Genomic DNA, 20,283 nt, shown 5'->3' with positions numbered 1-20,283 from the left:
GCTGATGTAGATCTTAAGGGGATTGACATATTTTATAGCAAACACCCCCAACAGGACTCATCCCTTTGCTTGATGGCAGCATTTTCCTTACAAGGCATGTTCCACTGATGCAGGGAAGGATGTTTCAAAGGAAAAGGAGGCGTTCTCTAAGCAGAGACTTTGATGAGGACTAGTTTTGCTGGCAGCACTGAATATCCAGGCAAACAGTTTGCTTGGATTCAAACACCCCCTGAGCCTGGGAAGGGTGCACACAGCAAGGTTCTGGGCATACTGCTGGCTACCAGTGCCACAACCTCCTGTCTCTGCAGTACTGGGCTATTGCTTTTGGCTCTAGAGCATCATGGAGTGTGTGAACTTCTTCACAGAAGTATTTTTCTTGTCTTTGCTGTACCTTATTAGAGCAAGAAATGCTGAGAACTGCATTGACAGACACAGAGACAAACACTGCCAAAACTGTAACCTTTAAGGGTCCTGTTTCACAAAAGCATTTAAATATTGCTAACGAGTTTTTGGATATTTTTCTAAATAATGTTTGCCTGAAGGAACCTAGACATATTATTGTCCCATCACCCTGTCATATTTCTGAAAACTGATCTGTATCTGATTTTCAAAGAGGATGCTTTGGCTACTGGCCCAGCAGTTCCAGAGGACAGAGAGGATATACATTTCCATGCAAACTTCTTACCAAGCCTCTGTCTCACTATAAAGTTATGTTCAAACAGCAGGCTGGGTTTGATGAAGGAAGTCTCAGCCATCCTTCATCAGCTGCACTTTCCCTTGATTTATCCCAATGTGGCAGGTTTATTTATATAATTTTTAATAGCTGTGGATGCAAGTTATTCAGGGCACACTGAACTATTGCAAAGTCTGCTTGGCATGTAGTTCTTCAGTGTTTTAAAAATGACAAGTTTCAGTCTGTCTAAATATTAGTGTTCTAACATAATTACCAGTAGTAATAATGCTGATGATGTTCTCACAGCTCTCAAATACAGTACTTCAGTTTAAACGCTGTGTGTGTAAATATTAGTAGGATAATTCCTGACTGAGAAACCTTAATAGATTAGTACTAAATCTAGTCAAACTACACAAGGCTGTGGACATGGACTTATATGTATTCATACACACAAATGCACAGAAGCATTACTGCATTTTACTAAATTGTGAGTTAATCCTATTCCATTATCATAAATAAAACTTCATTTTTGTACATACCAGAAAAGCAAGAGCAGCGTAAGAAACTTGTTTGTGGCCAAATGCTGGAAAACAGAATGAAATTATAAATTGCATTTTACGGTATGCACATGGTTTGCTATGGATGAAATTAATCTAGTGCTGAGGAGTAGAAATGCTTCTTTCCTGACAGGCTCTGCAGAAAGATTGGATATTATCACACACAGTATGAAGACAATACAACCAGTAACAGCACTCTAGAAATGCCAGTTTTACACCACTGATCTCAAGGCAGTTTTCACCCAACTGTTTTTAGTATTTGCCAGCTTCATATATTCAAGTGTTTTGTCAAAGAAGCTGGTGGTGGTGAATCCCTTGAAAAGGCAAGGAGGGGAGTGGAGTGAAGGTCAGTGTCAAAATAAGGCCAAGAATTGCAGCCTTCTCCATAGACCCTTTTACTTTGAAGAGCAGAAAACTCAATACAACCTATCCATTACCTTATTTTTACTTTAGTAGTGAGGCAATAATGAGGCTTTACTACACAGCCACTACAGCCACTACCTGCTTCACAGTCATGCAAGAAATACATTTAATATTTGTAAATTTTACCTGCCATCTGGCTGCCCCCTCCTTTTTGTGGTTGTCCCCAAACCAGTGTAGGGCTCTACCATGTTCGTGTCCAAAGGTTTATAATTCTCAAGCAAACCATGGTCATAGCTGGGGGACACGAACCATGTCTACATACTTCACTTGCCTTGGCCATGTCTCATAAAGCCTTTACTTTTGAGAACTCCTTTTTCCTGGCTGGCACAGGACTCCTCTCTGGTGCCAAAGGCATTTTAAGGCAGTGGCAACAATTAGAAATACTTCTTCTGGATGCTTCCTCTTCTGTGTCTTGAACAAAGAGTTTCCCCTATAAAGAAGCTGCATTTATTGATTTGATAGCCCAGACTGCTAAAAGCAGTGTCTAGGGAGGTTTCTGCATTGTTCGCAGCATTGTTGTTAAAGCCACACCAAATCCAACTGTCATTCAATGAATCACATAATTTTGAAATAGAACTTTTGTGCTAGTTTGAAAGAAAAGCAAGTGTCATCTAGGAGAAATTTTTGATTGAAAAAGCTTAGCAATTTAACTAAGTGTAAATAAAAATAGCAAATCAAATGCTTCTGCCCTGAAGTTCATATATAAATCTGAGATACAGAGGAAAAGAAAGACTAAGGTATAACAAGGAAAGTAAAGTAGCAGAAAATAAAACCTGTGCCAATTATTCTCAAAGGAAGCAAAAGTGCACAGAGCAAACAGAAAAAAATCATGAAGAAACAGCAGTGCAACAATAAAACATGATAAGAGGGAACAAAATTATGGATGAAATCCTAAAATTAAAAAAAGAAATCTTTGTGTTATCAGCAGTATGTGATGGATTTTTACTGGTTTCTCAGGAAAAAAAAAAAAAAAAAACAAAAAACAAAAAAAACAACCACTTAATTTTCATGGAAAGGATGTATCTTTAGCAACTATATATCTCCTTCAAGAAAATACAACCAGCTCTATTTCTCTCTTGCTTTCTTTAATACAAATGTTGTAAAGATGAGAAAAATATATTGATCTTTGTGTTTTCTCTGCTTGTCCAAAATGTCCTGTTTGTAAACTGGACAGTGATTGACCATTGCTGAACAGGCATGAACATTCAGTGTCACAAAGCAGAGGTGCTTCCAACACAACAGTCTTCCTCCTGACAGGGAGCAAAGACTAATTTCTGGCCGGATCAGCCATATGATTTAATGTGGGACCAATTTCTTGATTTTGGAGAGTTTCAGGTTACACAGCAAAGATTTTTCAAAATGGGTTTGTCAGTTTTGTGTCCTACCCATACCTACATGGCGGCGTGTACCGTGGGTGGTTGATGTAGTATGCAATCCAGGATGTGAATCCCCAGTAAAAGGCACAGCCCTGGAACAGACAGATAATTTTTTTGAAAGGGCAATAAGGAAGTGCAAGCTGTAACTTTAAAAGTATAAATTCTGCCAAGTGTAAAACCTGGATGACCATTGAAAGGCTTTGCAGTTACTTGTGAGCCCTTGAATATATATCTTTCTAAGATGCTGTGAAGCCAGTAAGAAATAAATTGGGGATACAGAGTAGATTTTTTTAATTATTATGTTGAGTGTGTTTTATTCCTGTTGTAGGAATTGGCACTTGTCTTCTCCTTTTTCGATTTTACTGCTGAAGATTACATTTCTATGAGCAGTGCTATAGAGGGCCCTCGCCAAGTCCAGGGCTGCTTAACACAGCTGAGCTGTTACTGTACCTGAAATTCGGCATTTCAGAGCAAGACAAACAGAACACTAAATCAGGCAAAACAAGAAAGAGTAAAAGTGAAGCCCTGTATCGTAGCCATGTGTTAATCTCCTTCACCAAAATCCTAAATGTTTTAAGGGATGGTCTTTACATCACACTGAATGGGATGGAGGGGTGATACAAAATGGCCAAGATAGAGCGTGTAAAATAAAAGAAAAGAAGGCCTGTGAGTAATGGCACACTGTTGAAATTCAGGAGGCTTTGGAAGAGAGAAGACCTTGCCAGCTCAGTATCTTCCTGCTTGAGGCCTTCATCTATAGAAGGAGAATGGTTTTTTTCTACTTGTAATTTGATTTTCACTCACTTGCACAAGGCTGTGTCTTGCTCTGTATTTATATTGCACCAAGGAAGCAGTGTATGATTTCTGTCAACACTGCTAGATGTTGCAGCAGCAGCTATCAACATAAATTAGCACTGAGTCTGAAAAATATCCTGGACTTGAGAATCAGCCCCTTGGATGAATGAGTCAAAGTGGACGTTTACATGCAGGAGCAAAAATGGACATTGATTTCAATTTATGTCCTTGGGGACATGGTCCTGAAATCCATCCTGTTATCTGTATTTTCACTAAACAAAATTCCTGGAGCTACAAATAAATTAATTTTTATTTCCCTATCTTCTTCCAAGGGCTGATTTGATATTCTCTCTTACACAAGATGATAAAAATATTGTCACCTTTATCATATTTTTTAGAGGAGTGTGCCCTTCCGAAAACTTGTGAACAAATAATGTCTCCAGAAGATGTCTGATGTAGTGTAAACAGTGACAGAAGCAGGCCAAGCTGCAAGAGAAAAAAAAAAAAAGGAAATTAAGGTAAGTAAAAGATAGTTTTTATTACTTCACAGTTAACGACATTAAAGGAATAAGACCTAATATTCCAAAACTGCAGTCACATTAAAATGGTGGGATTTAAGATTCTGTCTTAATTGAAGCATCTGGAACCAAAGATTAATGGAATAATTTTCAGTGTTAGACAAAGTTGCTTGCATTTTGCAGGGAAGCAACTTATTTTTACTAGCCTTGAAATAAAAAGAACTCCTCGGGCTCTGAATGTGATACATAGTCCTGACAAGAGATTTAGACAGGACAGCTGCATATACAGCCAGGTGTCAGACGTGCTTTTCCAAAAGATGTCTCCCACGTTTTAAGGCCACCTTAATGTTCCTGTAGGATGTGTCTGACATTTAAAAACATTCTGAATATCTTCTGAATCGTTTCCTTGTCCTTTGCCAGCTCAAGTAGCTGCATGGAGGTAGTTTGTGTTTCATTTCCTTGTGGACGCAAAATGAGATTTTGTTGCAAGTTAATCCATTCTGATGGCTTTTTTGTTGCCTGTTATAAAGAAATGAGGCAATTGTGGTAGAAATTATTATATTGATTCTCTTTTGAGGAAGATTATGAAACAATAACAGGCATTGCTGATTTGCTTCCGAGAATGAGCTGCAGCTCATAGTGATTGAGTTTCAGAAACAAATGTCAGGAGTGATTCCTGATGGCATTTTATCTTGGTTACATTTACCGTACTACCATAGCCCCTCTTGCTGCAAACCAATTATAAGACATAACTGAAAGGTGGTTTTCAGCGTGTGAAATCTCAAATTTTATTATGCATTGTGCATGGTAGCTAAAGTCAAACATTAAACAATTTCAAAGTAATTAAACCAGAGAGAGTTGAGCTAAGAGAATTTCGAACAATTAACGACTTATCCAAAGCCTGGAGCAAACTTCCAGCTTTGCTGGAAATTTTAAAATTAATTTGGCTTAGGATGGGGACTTCAGATGAACCCGTTAAGGAGTAGTCACTGGCAGGATTCTGCACACATAAAAGAAGGCAAACGCATTGCAGGTTCTTCTGTGCTGCCAGAAACTCTCTCCTTTTAAGCATATGCACAAGAGAAGGAAGACAAGTATCTTGCAGCTCTGGATTTGAATTCAATTATTCTGTGTTCTCATTCCCAGCTCCACTAACTCCCTTAATGTCTCTCCAAGTGCCTGTTCCTCCATCTGTAAATGGCATTATTACTCAGTATATTTCTCTGCTGTGTACCAGGTCCCCTGATTCCGCAATCGCAGTGTGGAAGTGTGTGGGAAAGCTGTACAGTCCTTGAGCCTCTTAGGTGCCTGTGTACCCTACTATAAGTGGTCCAGCTTATGCAGGTGACAGGCTTTCCTTGATCACTTGTCACCCTTCTGCCAGGCACTAATCACCCAGAATGGGGACAATTGCACTGAAGGAAAGTTCCTTTAAGTGTGAACATTTCCAGTCTGCCTGGTGCATTCTACCGCCATCCTGTGGAGATGCTTCTTTTGAGTTTCTTGACCTGACTCATGACATGCACACCTGTTGTATTTCCTCCTTCCTGTGCCTAGATGAGAGCTGGTGTGGGGGTAGTTATCTTCTGTGCTGGATGCTGATGCTGCTCATCTCAAGAGCAGGATTGTGCTTTAAGGCAACTGGGAGTGGGGCACCTGAAGTCTTGTCCTCTCTGTCAAGCATGACTTTGGGTTACTATCCACTGTGATTATTATTTCACTTTCTGACTTGATGTCAAAGTATTTGGGCAAAACACTGCATCTCCATGGTAACCAGGTGCAGTGACCATTGCTGGGATCCCATTTCTGGTCAAGCTTGAGAGTGTTGCTAAAATGACTAACAGGTATTGGTAATAACTGAATATGACACCTGGCAGGCAGCCTCAAACCCCCTGTAACATCCCCACCTCTGGAAATGCAACCTCCATCCCTCAGGTTTCTCTTGATCTGGGAAAATAATTCCCACAAGTGTCACTTACTGAACCACAGGGTGGCGGAAGTTCTTCCTGCTTTCCACTTGATCATAAATAGTTGAGAGGCGAATGTAAAAAAGCAGATATATGAGAAGAGGCCCGGTGTATTCTGTTAGAAAAAACTAGAAATGAAAAATAAAATAGCTGTGGCAGAGTAGAAAATTGTATCAGGAAAGGTGTGAGAGAAAGAATACCACTATCCACAACCCCTATTCATCCTTCAAATGACTTTTGGCTTCATTTTCAGGACTTAAATGACACATAGGGGATTCTTCTGCAGTCTCTTTAGCAAAGGAGTAAAATCCATCTAGGGAATGAGAGATAGGTTTCTGTGCAGAACATTAACCCAGTCAGGAATGCTTCATGGAAGGTGGTCAATATCACAGTTATCTCCTCTTTATATTTTTGGCTGTGCCATCAAGTGCCTATTTGGAATCTAAATAACACTGAAAAACAAGGCCAAGAAACTGAAGGCAGCTTGCTTTCTGCCAGTGCTTTTTGCAATTAAGTGGTACATCAGTTAAAAGCCAACCAGGCATGACAGAAACAAACACAGCTTTGAATCCTGGTAGCTTGTAGAGTCATCTGGAAGGGAGGCTATCATTGCTTGAAATTTGGTAGAGGATGGAAGAGCAGGACCATCCTGCATTGTGCTTTGAGCTCTTTTTTGTTACTGTGTGGTTCTCCTCCCTGTGCAGGCACCAGCAGAAATAGCCTGTGGTGGGCAGACTGGACAAATTACCCTACTGTGACAAAAACAAAGAAGAAATCATTTCATCTCACCATTGTCACCCCTGTTAGGCACAGAGAGCTGAGAGGAGGGGCAGGGAGAGAAGGCAGAGTCTTGGAGATTACATGAGCCACCCTCAGTTTTAAGGTCTGACTTTGGTTGGGTCCAGTCTGTATTGCTTTTTGTTGGGCAACATTCTTAAGCCACACACAGATGGGAGAAGTAAAACGTCATTAGAGTGATGAGAGATCTAGATTTGATCACCTGTCACTGACCACTGGACTGAATCCCAGAATAAAATGGAGGTGGTGTAGTCCTACACATTTACAATGACTGGCAAATCATAGCTCAAGTGCCTATCATTGCTTCAGGGAGAAAGATTTATAACTGCTGGGTTATTTGACTTTATGGTGTCTATTGGCACTGCTGTAGAGTTGTAATGAATAACCACCTGTGGCTTAAGGAAGCAACACTGACTTTAGACCACCTTTTTCAGAACTAGTATTTGGCCCCCCAGCAGGCTGTTCTTCTAATCACTCTTCAGAAGAACATTGAAGAGAAAGGTTTTCCTGCAGGAATATCTGGCAATTAGGTTCCCTTTTCCTCTGTTACAGGAGGAAACCTTTTGAAATTTTATCCTTTTATAGCAGGACAGTCTCTGAAAGTAACAACAGACTTAAGTGTTCTCTACCAGGGGAACATCAAATTCCCTTTTGTTCCAAGTGGCATCATGATTCCTGTGCTCCATTTAGGCTCTGTATGATCTCAAGAGCAGGTGTGTGTTTGTGTGTGTGTAAAAATATTTAATCCAGGAGTCCAAGAGCACTCATTGTGGAATACCTCACAGCCAAGAGCTTATTAGAATTTTGTCCTGATAGCAGTTGTATGGATCTGTTCCAAAATGTGAGCCCACTGTGTTTGGCACTGTGCAAATGCTGTAAGGGATGGCCTCTGCTATTTAAGCCTAACACACTAAATCTAGACCAGGGTGGTGTAGGGCACAGAGGTGCAGGTAATGTAGTCTGGGCAGGTCAGAGGAAGAGCCTGGAATGAGCTGCTTTGTTCAGTGTAGCTTTTTCTCTCTGCCATGAGCTGCACCACAAAGTACAACCGTAACTGCCAGCTTTCAACATCTGTTTGGCACAAGCACATTACAAAGCTGCCAGGAAGAGTTTGGCAGGACTTAGCACCAAGTTGTGTTTACTTGTAACTGCACCAAGTGCTCCTCCCTTACCCCTTGACTGATTTCAGATGTTGAAAAGAGAAGGAGAGTTTCGAGATTTAGTAAAAGATCCAGTCTCTTTTTAAAAGGCAAAGCTCCAGACACAAGATAATTGAATCCTTGTGATGGGGTTTGATGTAGGAAGGGGGGATGCACGAGTGCAAGTCAGAGAAGCAGTTGAGAGTGCTCACAGTAGCTCTTGAGCTGGGGCTTGTGGAGAGGAGCAGCATCAGGGTGCTCAGGGTGGGGACAGGGTTCAGTCTTGTCAGCGTGTCAGTCACATCACCCAAGTGGAGGCAGGTGGTGCAGGGTCAGCCATGAGATTTGCAATCACACTGGGCACTGAGTGGCAGACAGGACTGTTTTTGCCTTTGTCATAACTGAGTCACACTGGCACATAGTTAAGATTACAAACTATGATCTTAACTATGATCAGTAACATTCTGTTTAGGGGATGAGGCTCAATTTGCTGCAGTACTTTTTGCTGTAGTTTACTTTAGTTTAGGTAAGTTTCAGACTCTTTCCTTCTGTTGCATCTCCCATGCTGTGATCACTGCTCTCCTTCTCTGGCCTACTGATTTTTAATTTGTCATAAATGAAAAACAAGTTCCAGAAAGGCAGGTAGAGAAACTGCTAAAAATGCCCATGAATTCAAGTAGGTGAATGGGAAAGTAGTCTTAAATTAACACAACATTACAATTATTGGTTCTACCCACTGGCAATCAAGGGTAAGTACCATTCTTTTACTATTGATTCTCAGTGATTATATGCAATCAAGCCTAACTAGTATCTTCATATTCATCCTATAGCTGACTAATTGCTGGGCTTGGGGAGTTACTTGTGTCAAGGATCAGGTCAATCCATCATTTATATAGGTGCTCAAAATTAGTAATCTCTGCTGACACACTCTGCAAAATTAATAATCACATTTTAAACAAAGGCCTGAAATAATAACATTGTAGTATGTTGTTTCTGAAAAAAGGTATCATTTTATTTTTTTAAAAAGTGATCACTTAAAACACAGGGCACATTTACCCTGTAGAAATGTAAAAAGAAGAAATAAAAACAAACAAACAAAAACACCAAACCCCAATATTTAGAAGAATTTTTTTTTTCTTTACCATCTTGTGGTCCTGCCTAGATTATTTTGATGTATTGGGTACAACCAAATATGGTGATCCATAATAAACACAAATATATTTTCCTGGAGGAGCAGTATGTCTCTATAACAATGAGCATATCTCAATAGGATTTAACTGTTGAACTCATCATAAACTCCCTGAAGAGATAAAACAGGAGATTGCCTTTTTTTCCACATCTGTACACTCTTCTTCATATCTTGCACAGTGTCCAGTTCTCTTACCTTCCTTCTCTCCTCTCCAGTGTCTGACATTATATACTCTGTAGACCTCTTATTCTCAGTAACATAGAGAAAATGCTCTTAAATGAAATCATTCTGGAATCAAAACTCTCCCCAGCATGGTCAGCATACAGGGTGCTAAAATCAAGCTTCTTTAACCATCTCTGTTATCAGTCCTCAGAGATCTGATTCAGCAACACTGAAACTGGAAATATCTACTACGTAAACATCAAAACTGAGATCTGAAACCAGTCAAAAGAGAGCTAAGTAGGAGCTCCCATTATCCAAGAGATGATGGAACAAAAGGTAAAACAATACAGGAGAGCTAATCTGCAAATCAGCGAAGCATCTTGCATAAGCCAGATTGTACCTTCTTCTTTTATCTCTTATTCAGTTTATCGTGCCAGGAACACCTTGCTGAAGAGAGTAACAGCCAGGAATTAAAATCTCAGACGTTGTGAGGTATATTTAGGGAAGTATGAATGCTTCAGAGGTGAAAGGACCTCTTTAAAGTTATTGGAAGGATTTTCTGGCTGTTAGGGGTGACACAGTGCCTGACACTGTCCCAACAGGTCTGCCAAAGAGAGTAGAATGGATTTTGATGTGAGTTAAAAGTACTATGTGTACTGGTCAGGAAAAGGCAGAACAGGACAAAAGGAAGTTGTAAACACAGGCAGTGGAGTGGAAGGAATCTGAAAAAGGTCCAACCAAATCTTTATAAATGAACAGCCCACATATTAGTATGTTCACATGAGGGCATAGCTAACTCCTCTCTGTAATGTTCATGACCTGCCCTTTCTGTAATATCACACAACACTCTATCTTGTTGCCTTTTGGCATAGTCTCACATTATCTCATTTATGACAAGCAGCAGAGCTGAGGAAAGGCCATACAGTCTCTTCCACACTGATCCCTTCCTGCAGTTCTTTCCATGCCATGTAGGGCCACTTTCCCAGTCACCAGAGCTGCTTGTGATGTTTTCTCTTCCACTGCCCACAGGATGTCAGGATGGAAGCAGAGGGCATGGGATGAGGGTAATACCTGCAGCCAGGACAATGACATTGGGTCACTGTCTGTAGTCCTCAGCCCAGCATGAGATACAAAACAGCTCGAGCATGTCCTGGGTAACTCTGATGGAAAAGCAGCTGCAGTTTATAAATTATCTAATGGACAGGGCTTAGTTTCTCTGATAAATGTGAGACAAAGGCAGTAGTTGCAGGTCGGAGCCAAGGTCAGACTGGCACAGTACATACTGCACAAAGAGGAGGATCTCCTGCTATCAGACTGACAGACAGACCATTGCTGTGTGTGAGTGTACAGAGCACAGCTGGGATTTCAGAGAAACCCAAGAGAAACAGGCAGTTAAATCCTCCCAAGTCCCCAGATCACTTTAAACTTAGCATATAACTGCCTTAGACTCATTTTACAATCCCAGCCCTAAGTACTCTTGAGCTAATGATCATTAAGAAACATTATTAATTTCTTGTTTAATTTCTACTTCATACACTTTGTTACCTCATTAAAGGCCATATAGTTACCTGGGGATGATAATGGCATAATTTTAGCACCTCCCCTGAATCTTCACCTTTGTAAAAGTTTTGTATTTTCATGTTTGCAAAAATCCACAGCTGCAGCAATTTTGCATCCGGTAATACAGTTCTTAAGGGCTGTTTGAATATTCAATTACTTTTTTGCTCCAGTTCTCACAGAACTGTCTAATCCATTCTACAGAACTTAAATTGTGCATGGAGGGGCACTTGAAACTTCCTTTGTCTGGACAGATTTTCTAGGGACTCAGTGTTTATGAGTATTTCAGGCTGCTGTTCAGTATTTACTGCAAATGCTAGAGAAAGGTATGGATTTGCTGTAGGATTTTATAGGCAAATTACAGCTGACTCTGGCCAGTTTCAGGAGCTGGGCCGTGAAAGCAATGGACGCTTTTAGTCCCTGAGTCAGGCCTGTGAAATAAGGGAGGTGAAATCCCAACTTCTTCCTGTCTCTTCTCCTAAGACTGACCTGTCTGAAACCATGGCATCAGACCACTTCTTACTATGGTCAGCATTCTTCCCTGAGACTAAAAGCCATTTCATGTTTCTTACTCAAAATGGAAAATTATTGCAAACTAACAAATGTTATTCTTATGCATACACATATATCTATGTTGTATATGTTTATACTGATAAACATTCAGTGAAGAATTCAAGTTCTGTTTGTAACCAAACACCAATGTGAGTTCAGATTTGCTGCCAAATCTTTCCAGGTCTTTGACAGCATTTTGAAATATGCCTTATAATGTGCATCATTTTAAAATGTGTATTTATCATCTGCTATGTAGCTACATAAACAAAATAGTGCTTCTTTAACACCTGGTTATTGTAAATAATCTTATCTGTGCTTTTCATCCAGAAGCCTCAAAGAACTTTGGAAAGTGGAAAATACTGTTAGTTCCTTGCCAATGTTTTGGAAGCTGAAATGCAGAGAAAGTCAGTGACTTGTCAAAGGCAGTGACTTGGGCAAAGGGGCACCTGGTCCTCTCAAACACTGGTTCTGTCTCTGGTTCACTGTGCTGAGCACTGGTTCACCCTATGGTTCACTCTTCTCTATGCTCTCCTCACCCCCTGGATGGCATCAGGTAAAATTTCTCCATACAAAATAATTGTGCAGGGCTTATGTATTCTAGAGGGACTAAAACTGCTCAAATTTGCATAGATTGACAAAATGTCAACCTCCTCAGTTACTCTGACTACAAATAGGTAAATGTCTACATTTACCAGCTCTGTATATCAAGCAGCACTTTGTTCATTAAGTAGCAGGAAGGGTTTAAGCATAAAGTTATGCATAACTGAAAGAAACATATTGTTCTATTTATGTTTACTGAATTCCCTCTACTTTCTTTTTTGCACTCAAAGGGGTAAAAATTCAAGGGCAACCCTAGAAATATTTAGGCATAGGCGTTTCAGTGTTTACTGCGCTTAACAGTAACTAGAACCCTCAGAATTAATTTTTCTAGTAGCTAATTCCCTTTGGCAACTGAAAAATTGACACTCTGGAATGGTTCCTCGTGAGCTAGTGGCGTTTGTTGCTGAGATCAGAGAGAAATTATTGCAACACTTTGCATCATTAGAAGCAGCATCTGAGGAATCCAAATCAGCCAGCTGGGCAGTTTCAGAGATCTCCTCTTCCCTTATCAGTTCACTTCATGCTGCCACTGGGCAGCAACAAAGAGCCAGAAGTACGTGTGGCCCAAGGAAAGGCACAAACAATATAAAACCATGACAAGAAATAAGGCAAAGGCAAGCTGTTTTCTCCTGATAACCCTGGAGGCTGAAAAATATTAGACTTAATTAAATGAAAAATAAGAGCAATCTTGTGTGTGTAGTTTGCCTTTGTGAGAGGCCACAATGTTTTTAAAAGTTCTCAGCTTTTGACTGGGATCAGCTCAAGACTTGGCCAACTGTACCAAGGTAGAGCAACGCTTAATGTGTGTTCAAGCAGAAACCTCTGCCAAATACAAACTGTTAGCTGTAAAACAGAGGTGCTTTGCATTACAAATAATTGTAGTTGGAAAACGTGCTGTCAAGGAAATAGTGACTTTTTTTTTTTTTTTTTCTGGAGATCATCTTCTATACCAAATTATCTATTGATCCAAGAGGCTTAGCAATGAAAAACCATTTGACAATTTTTCTGTCTTTGGCACTTTTTTGTAGCTGTTCTTAGGCCACCTACAGATTCACACAGAATCAAACTTTCTGTTTATTTGGCACTTCTGCAAAGTTTTTCAGGTATCCACAATTTCCTGAGTGTTATTCAATTTGTAGGGTCCTAGTCCCATGACTAATTCTGTCTGAATTGGCCACAAAATATGGAAAACCTGATATGTATCTGCTGAGAACCATATTCAGTGACATTTTCCTCTACATCAAGCAGATCCTCAGCTCTCTCTTACCTGGACCTCAAATTCCTTCCTAAGCTAATATGAGTTTTCTTACTCTTATCATCTTTACACTGTCTCATTATTTTGCTGGGATTCTCAGTCCTCACACTTCTTCAAACTCCTCAGATCCTCTCTTTTTCCTTCTGTTGTAATTGGAAAGTTTTACCTTTACTGAAAGTCTCTACTGAAACCTTTACTGAAGTCTCTTCTTCTGTTCCCAAATTTGGGAAAATATCTTAAGTTGTTCCACATGGGGACTCCAGGTCTAACCTCAGTGTAGAGAAGGTGGAGAAAATGAGTCTGCAGCAGTCTGGCTGGTTTTTTTTTCCAAACCCATCAATATGCAAATTGCTTCCTATCACAATCATCCCATAGACATCCTGGGATTGTTTCACATTTACAGGACCAATGGATTGAGCTGTGCCTGACAGAGCAAAATGCTGCTCCCCTGTTCATCAACAGGACTGAAAACTTTGATGCAAGAGGGAAAGAACCACACTAACCAAACACTGCTTTCCCCTTGGAAGAACAGCAGCACCTCCTCATTGCCCTTCCCCACTGCCTACACCTGCTGTGCATAACCACAGAGCTACAAACACTGATCCCTTCCTGGCTTCCTGTTCATTTCCCACAATGTCTAACTTGGTGATAAATTTGCTTGCCAGCCAGGAGAGAACAGATCAATTAGTGAGAAATGTGGATTTTCAGACTTCAAAGATGCTCCTGGGTTTAAAGAAGTATTAGTCTCCACGTTTCTAAATTGAGCAGAATCTTTTTCATTGGAAAATTTGAAGTGGAGCAGTTCTGCTGCCAGCTTTACTATTTTAAGACCCTCAGAAGTCAAAGTACTTAAGCAATCCCTAATTTTAAATCACAGTAACAAAAAATATTTACTGAAGTACTGTGTTTCAGGGTTATTCTTCTGAAATTCATAGGCTTGGTTGTAATTTTTTTTCAGTTCTATGCTGTTTTCTCAGTTCCATTTGGATCCTTTTGGTAGCTGGCCCAGGTAGCAACGGGACAACAGAAGCTGATAAATCAGCAATTGCAATCTTTGCTCAAATAAGGAAAGCTTTAGCAACAGTGTGAATTTGAGCCAGAATAATGCATTTTTTTTCTGTTTTTTCTTCTTTTCACTACAGCAGTCTGTATTCTTAGCAGTTGAACACCAGCCATGTTTCAAAAAGTCACCATGCCACATTGCAATTATGTAAAAAGAGGTGTCTGTCAAACATGCTTAGGCCCAAAATTACATAGAGATTAAAAATAAAAGCCATCACTCCAGTGGTGGGAATTTCAGACATCCCTGGGAATAAAATCTTTACAGGGCCATATAGAACAAATCTATAAACTCGGCTCCCATTGGTATCTCTGCAGCACCAGTCAGCAAACCTCAACTATGCCCTCCAGGCAGGGCAAAGAAATTGGTAGGTCTTGTGCAGAACTATGTGTTTCAGGTAATATTTGTTTTCTATAAAAGAAGGGAGAGTAGAGCAAGAGTTCTAACAAATGTCATGGTACTAAGAAACAGGTTTTTTTTGTCCCTGAATTATATTCTGGAAATCAGCCTTGGGGGCCTCCATTCTTTTAAAAGAGCCAGCTGAGGTTGAATATCTACTTTTATCCCAGAAAAGAGCCTCATTTCTCAAAAGAGACTGACAAATAATTGTTCCAGTGGAGGAGAATCACAAATCCCTCACCCCAGTTTGTCCTCTTCCCTCCATCAGAGCAATCCAGCCTCTACAACTTGTTGAAAACTGGTCAGCCCATCTCAGAGCTGTGGGAAACTATGAGCTGAGGGGAAGTCTGGCTTTTCACAGCACAAAACACCAAAAATATTTTGATCACGGTGCAACAGTGTTTTAGGAAAGCTGAGAAGGAGGAAGAAACATCCTTCCTGCAAGGTGTCAGCCTCTGGCAGAGGGACTAAGTAGGCAACAGGAGACAACAAAGCCTTGGGCTGCCAAGGAGGAGTGTGACAAGTGTTGTAAACCTGAGGCTGTCCATGCTTCAGAAGGCATCTTGAAGGCAATCTTGATTTTCCCAGACTTATTGATACACAAACTCTTTGCTTGGGAACAGAGAGTTGTTTCATTTTACAACATGTTTGGAAAGGGTGCTGCTCCCAGGAGGTGGAGGTCAATTCTGTTTTCCCCTTTTAAAAAACAGAAGTCATTGCCCTGGTATAAATCCCCAACGCTGGTGTTCTTGGTCCTCAAGTGGGATCTCCAGTGAGGGGACAGAGTCCCAGAAAACCCAACTCTGTGCTGAGTGTTCCCATAGACAGACCCATGCCCAATGCATGGACCTCTGGAGAACCAACATGTCTCCATGTTTTCTGTATTTATTTTTGGAGTCCAGACCTGAATGTGGCCCTTTGTACCTTAGCTATGATTTTGCTGACAAGATAAGAATATTTTTATTCTGTGCCTTGTTTATTTAAATGTCAAACCTTTAAATCAGAAGCCTCCCTCACTGTGTGCATAAACCTGGTAGAGCATCAAGGGGGATGAGAACACAGGAGATCTAAAGACAGTAAAAATGGCAGTAAAACTACACATCCTGTGTACAAATGTATTTCTAATTGCTGTTGTTAGAATACAGTCTTCTGTGAACCTTTTCTCTATTGCTATAGACTAGCTATAATATAAAAGTATCTTTTATATGTTTAAATGATGTGACTAGGAAGAAGATTTCTCCCACTGAGAATGGAGACAATTTAGAATATGGAGCAGAATGGGATAAGACGAATATTCAGAAACTCATGGAGTCAACTTTTTGCATGCAGATTAACTCATAAAAAAATGCCACTGCCTGCAGTACCTACTCCTGGTCATAACTGCAGTATTTATAAAGGGATATTAAGCTTTAGTTATGTTACTGTCTTAGGCTACATAAACCACCAGGAAAAGAGAGAATAAATAAGGTTCTTGCAGATTACTTAATTGCAGCAAACAGGAAGCTGCAGTAATCACAATTTTGCTTTGCAAGGAAATTCCATGGTTGAGAGGTGGTGGAATGTATTTGTGAAGGAAACAGGACTAGCATTAATTAGTCTGGTCCCAGTATGCCATTAATCAGGATGGGGTAAAGCCTCAGTAAACTCACAGACCTCTACTCAAACAGGTAGGTCACGTAGTGGGAAATGCTCTAGCTCCACTGAAGTAAACTGCTGGTCACCCCCTGGGGATTTGGATCCTTTCAGAACTGAGAAGGATGGACACAGGTCATATTCTTCTTCACAGGGACTAAAAGCTGCCAGAATTTGTGCTGCTCAGGAGAGGGAGAAATGCATGTGATCTCGAGGAGCTGGGATGGATATGTGACCTTATAGAGCTGATCCAGAGGCTGATTTTTCCCAGGTCAAGGGTTACTTTTGTGGCACTAACCTTCACCTTGAGTGTACGCTTCAACAGATAAGGAACTGTAAAGTAGCATGTCCACTCCAAGTGACTTTTAGGAATGCTTCCTAGCCTGTAGTGACCTATTGGAGAGAGGAACTGGGACTGTCACCTGCAAGCTGCTCAAACACCTGACACTCAAAACCTCCATCCTTGTAGGTCCAGCCAAGGAAGGAGCCAAGGCTTGTAGTCCCCCCATGTGAGCAGGGTGGGATCTGTGGGCTGCCTGAGGTAAGAATCTAATAATTTGACCAGCAGCCATGATGCCAGTTAGGAAAAAACTCACTTGCTTCATTAAAGGAATAGCAAGCAATCGGTGGTTTGCTTTCCATTGCTATGAGTAGTCTTACCAGAGCTTTTATGGCTTTCATAAACTGTAGGTCTGTCTTTCCCATGTTTCTCACTGCAGAAAATGGGAACCTTATTACCCATTGTACAGATGTGGGCTGTGTGTTACTTCAGCTAGTGCTCTACATGCAAAGTGCAGCAAAAGCTTGGTCATAGTGATCGTGAGACTCCTCTCAGCTCCTCCACATGTGCCTGCTGCAGGACATTGGAAAGGTCTCTTCTTCTCCCATTCCTTCACTGTCCTTTCAAACCCTTCTCCTGTCTTCTGTCTTTGGGCTGTGAAAGAATTTAATCTTTCACTTCTCACTTTCCCAAAGGATCCTGTAGGGTTAGAGTTCCCTAGAACCCATTTGAGTGGAATGTACTGCCTCTCTCTCAGCACTTGACCTTCCAACAGCTGCTTATAAGAAAATAACTAAAGTCAAACCAGGTCTACATACAGCATAAGACAGCTATTGTTGTCATGGCAAATGCTTTTGTTTTACAAGGAGATTCAAAAGTTTTTACTCTTGATCCTGGCTGGACATCTTCTGCCTGGAATCCTTGGCCTCTCTCAGAACTGTTCTTTGCTTGAAGAAAGATTAAGTTATTTCCATCCAATTTTTTTCCTGCATTAGTAACAGGATTACTAGAGGTCCATTTTTTCTTTATAATATCCTTCCACTTTCAAAGCTGAGGAGTCTTTCAGAAAATTAATGTATTTGGCTACAGTTCTGCACAGGCATATGAGCCCAAGATAAGCTAAAACTGTTTTTTTAAATCGTTTTTTTTTCCTCAGGCAATATTTTTATGTTCCCCTTCTAATCTTTAATTGGAAGTCAGAGTTAGCATCTTGATAACTTGGCTCACTCTCCATTTAATTCTGTTTTGAGTGCTGATAATCTAATTACACCATTTTACATAAGGATGCACAGGCTGAGGAAGTTGAAGCAGTTTGATGCCAAAACACATTGCCCATTAAGATGTAGCATGCTGACTGCTACAAGGACATACTTACTGTGGTCCAACCAACCTGCTGACCCAGGTCCGTAAAATACAGTGTAATGATGGAGGAGACGGCAAGGCTTTGGATGCTGATGGAATCCTTCAAAAAGGGCCCATCTGCAATGACAAAAATGGAAGAGGAGATGGCGTGAAAAACAGGTACCCTCTCAAGGGCTCAGCATAGTGCTGAGGCTGCCCTGCTAGTGGTCCAGATGTAGGCCCAGCTTGGATTCTGATTCACTTTGGTGACTTGGTACTTATTCTCCAGGTTAGCAACTCAGAGCTCTTCCATGAGAGTTATTCCCTTCCCATTTTAACAAAAGCGTGAGGCTACCATGACACAGGGCAGCAATGTGTGACACTTGTACCTGCTGTCTCTGTTCATGCGACCCAGCAGAGACAGGCCATGCAATCACACAGACAGCTCCACAGAGCACTTCTTGGTCTGGCTTGCAAGATTGATGGCAAAGACTGTCTTACACAGGCTCCCCCTCACTGACATATTGTGCTGCAGCATTTGCATTCTCAGGCTGTTTTACAACAGGCAGTGCCTGATGATGAATGCAACTTCTTGGGCAAAAGCTCACGATACAAGATTTCTTTGCTAGCTGTCTGACCTAGGCAGACCAGGTGTATCTGAGCATTTCATTACTGTTTGCAGTATTCTGAGCCATCTGCTTTCAGTCCTAATGGATCTAGAGTGTGCAGGCAGACACATGAAATAACAATATTTGGTTTGCTTTTTTTTTTTAAAATATAAGCAGTGAGCTGGCTATTGGAAAAATCTAACAGCCACTGGCACAGGAACACCTTTTTGCTCTTTTCTTTATGTATGGTCTCCCTTTCAATATATATTTGTTGAATGTTTACATCTGTGAGAGTGCTAAATTCCATCAAGTGCTGATGGAATTTAGCACCCATCAGCCTTATTTTCTATGGCTTTGCAATTCTACTCATCCACAGACCAAACACCAAACAGCCTCTGGCAGCTTTATTTTCCACTTCCATGTCCACCAAGAACTTGTGGACTGACACAGAGGCTGCCTCTGGCAGCCAGCTGCATCTTCTGGTGAGGCAGTGAGCAAATATTATAACAGGTGAGGGAAGGAAGGGAGTGAATGGGCTTAAAACTGCCATGTCCTCATTGTGAGATCATACACTGTATTCTGGAACATTTCACTCAGTGGTTATGAAAACCATTAGGTTCGTTTATTAATGTGAAAAACTAGTAAGTTAATAATTGATGTCAGTTGATGAGAATGTACCAACAGTTCACCCAATAACATGTACAGAGAGAGCAATGCTGTGAGGAGGAGAATCTGCCAGGATTAGTAATACATTAGGTGGATTAGTAATTAGTAATACATTAGGTGGCTGTATTCAGCCATATGCATACTCACTGCGTTCTAGTTGCAGGCCAACACGGGATGGGTACCACTGGGGACCTGTTCCAATCACAAAACATGGCTGTTAATTTCATGATAGAAAAGCCAAATTTCTGTTAGGTTTGGGGTGGGTTTTTTCAGCTGATAGCTACAGAAGTGAGATGGAATAAAAAACACCTTTCTTTTGGTCTTATCTATACAAAGAGAATACAAGAGAGCTGGGAGAAGCACACAATATACACATTAGAGCACAAATCCCTTCTCCCATTTGAGTGTTGGAAGGGCAAACCTCAGTGCTGAACGCTCCATCAGCACAGCTTGTGTGTGCAGCACTGGGAAATATAGAGAGGATACTGTTTATTGCTGTATTTGCCAAAACTCAGTGCTAAATGTATCAACCTTACCCCTCCTTCTAAAAATATGCCTGTGCTAGAGTCTGGTCCAGGACTTTGTGTTTCCCATTTAGGAATGTAAAACCTAACTAGGGATGTGCAGCTTGCATTAGCTCTCAACCATAGATTAATCAGGGAAATAGAGACACAGAAAGTAGAAGTACATGAATAGCTAATACTGGGTGACTTATGACTTCCTTGATACCTTCAGC

General features: G+C 40.8%; 1 protein-coding gene and 1 long non-coding RNA gene across 15 annotated transcripts in view; one reads left to right on the top strand and one right to left on the bottom strand.

Annotated features, from left to right (window-relative positions):
• LOC137472496 (uncharacterized) overlaps positions 1-20,283 on the top strand; it is a 198,296-nt gene that overhangs the window by 142,344 nt on the left and 35,669 nt on the right. For 8 of the 12 annotated variants that reach the window (XR_010998213.1, XR_010998218.1, XR_010998216.1 and 5 more), the window contains 2 exons: positions 4,223-4,342; positions 7,014-7,192. This is a non-coding gene — a long non-coding RNA (uncharacterized lncRNA). Of the gene's footprint in view, positions 1-4,222; positions 4,347-7,013; positions 7,193-7,659; positions 8,625-20,283 lie in introns of those variants that run through there. The other 4 variants (XR_010998220.1, XR_010998222.1, XR_010998215.1 and 1 more) reach the window with 4 other exon arrangements.
• Positions 1-20,283, bottom strand: part of TECRL (trans-2,3-enoyl-CoA reductase like) — a 60,027-nt gene that overhangs the window by 7,032 nt on the left and 32,712 nt on the right. The window contains exons 3-8 of one of the 3 annotated variants that reach the window (XM_068187624.1): positions 19,695-19,739; positions 18,323-18,411; positions 6,322-6,437; positions 4,205-4,310; positions 3,049-3,121; positions 1,213-1,256 (exon numbers count right to left, since the gene is read on the bottom strand). In XM_068187624.1, the coding sequence (XP_068043725.1) occupies positions 1,213-1,256; positions 3,049-3,121; positions 4,205-4,310; positions 6,322-6,437; positions 18,323-18,411; positions 19,695-19,739 (473 nt within the window). Of the gene's footprint in view, positions 1-1,212; positions 1,257-3,048; positions 3,122-4,204; positions 4,311-6,321; positions 6,438-18,307; positions 18,412-19,694; positions 19,740-20,283 lie in introns of all 3 variants that reach the window. The other 2 variants (XM_068187623.1, XM_068187625.1) reach the window with 2 other exon arrangements.

The sequence above is a fragment of the Anomalospiza imberbis genome, chromosome 4, assembly GCF_031753505.1.
Source record: "Anomalospiza imberbis isolate Cuckoo-Finch-1a 21T00152 chromosome 4, ASM3175350v1, whole genome shotgun sequence".
In the NCBI taxonomy this organism is placed as follows: domain Eukaryota; kingdom Metazoa; phylum Chordata; class Aves; order Passeriformes; family Viduidae; genus Anomalospiza; species Anomalospiza imberbis.
Note: the sequence above shows the minus strand (reverse complement) of the source record. Positions and strands in the feature narration are given on the sequence as shown.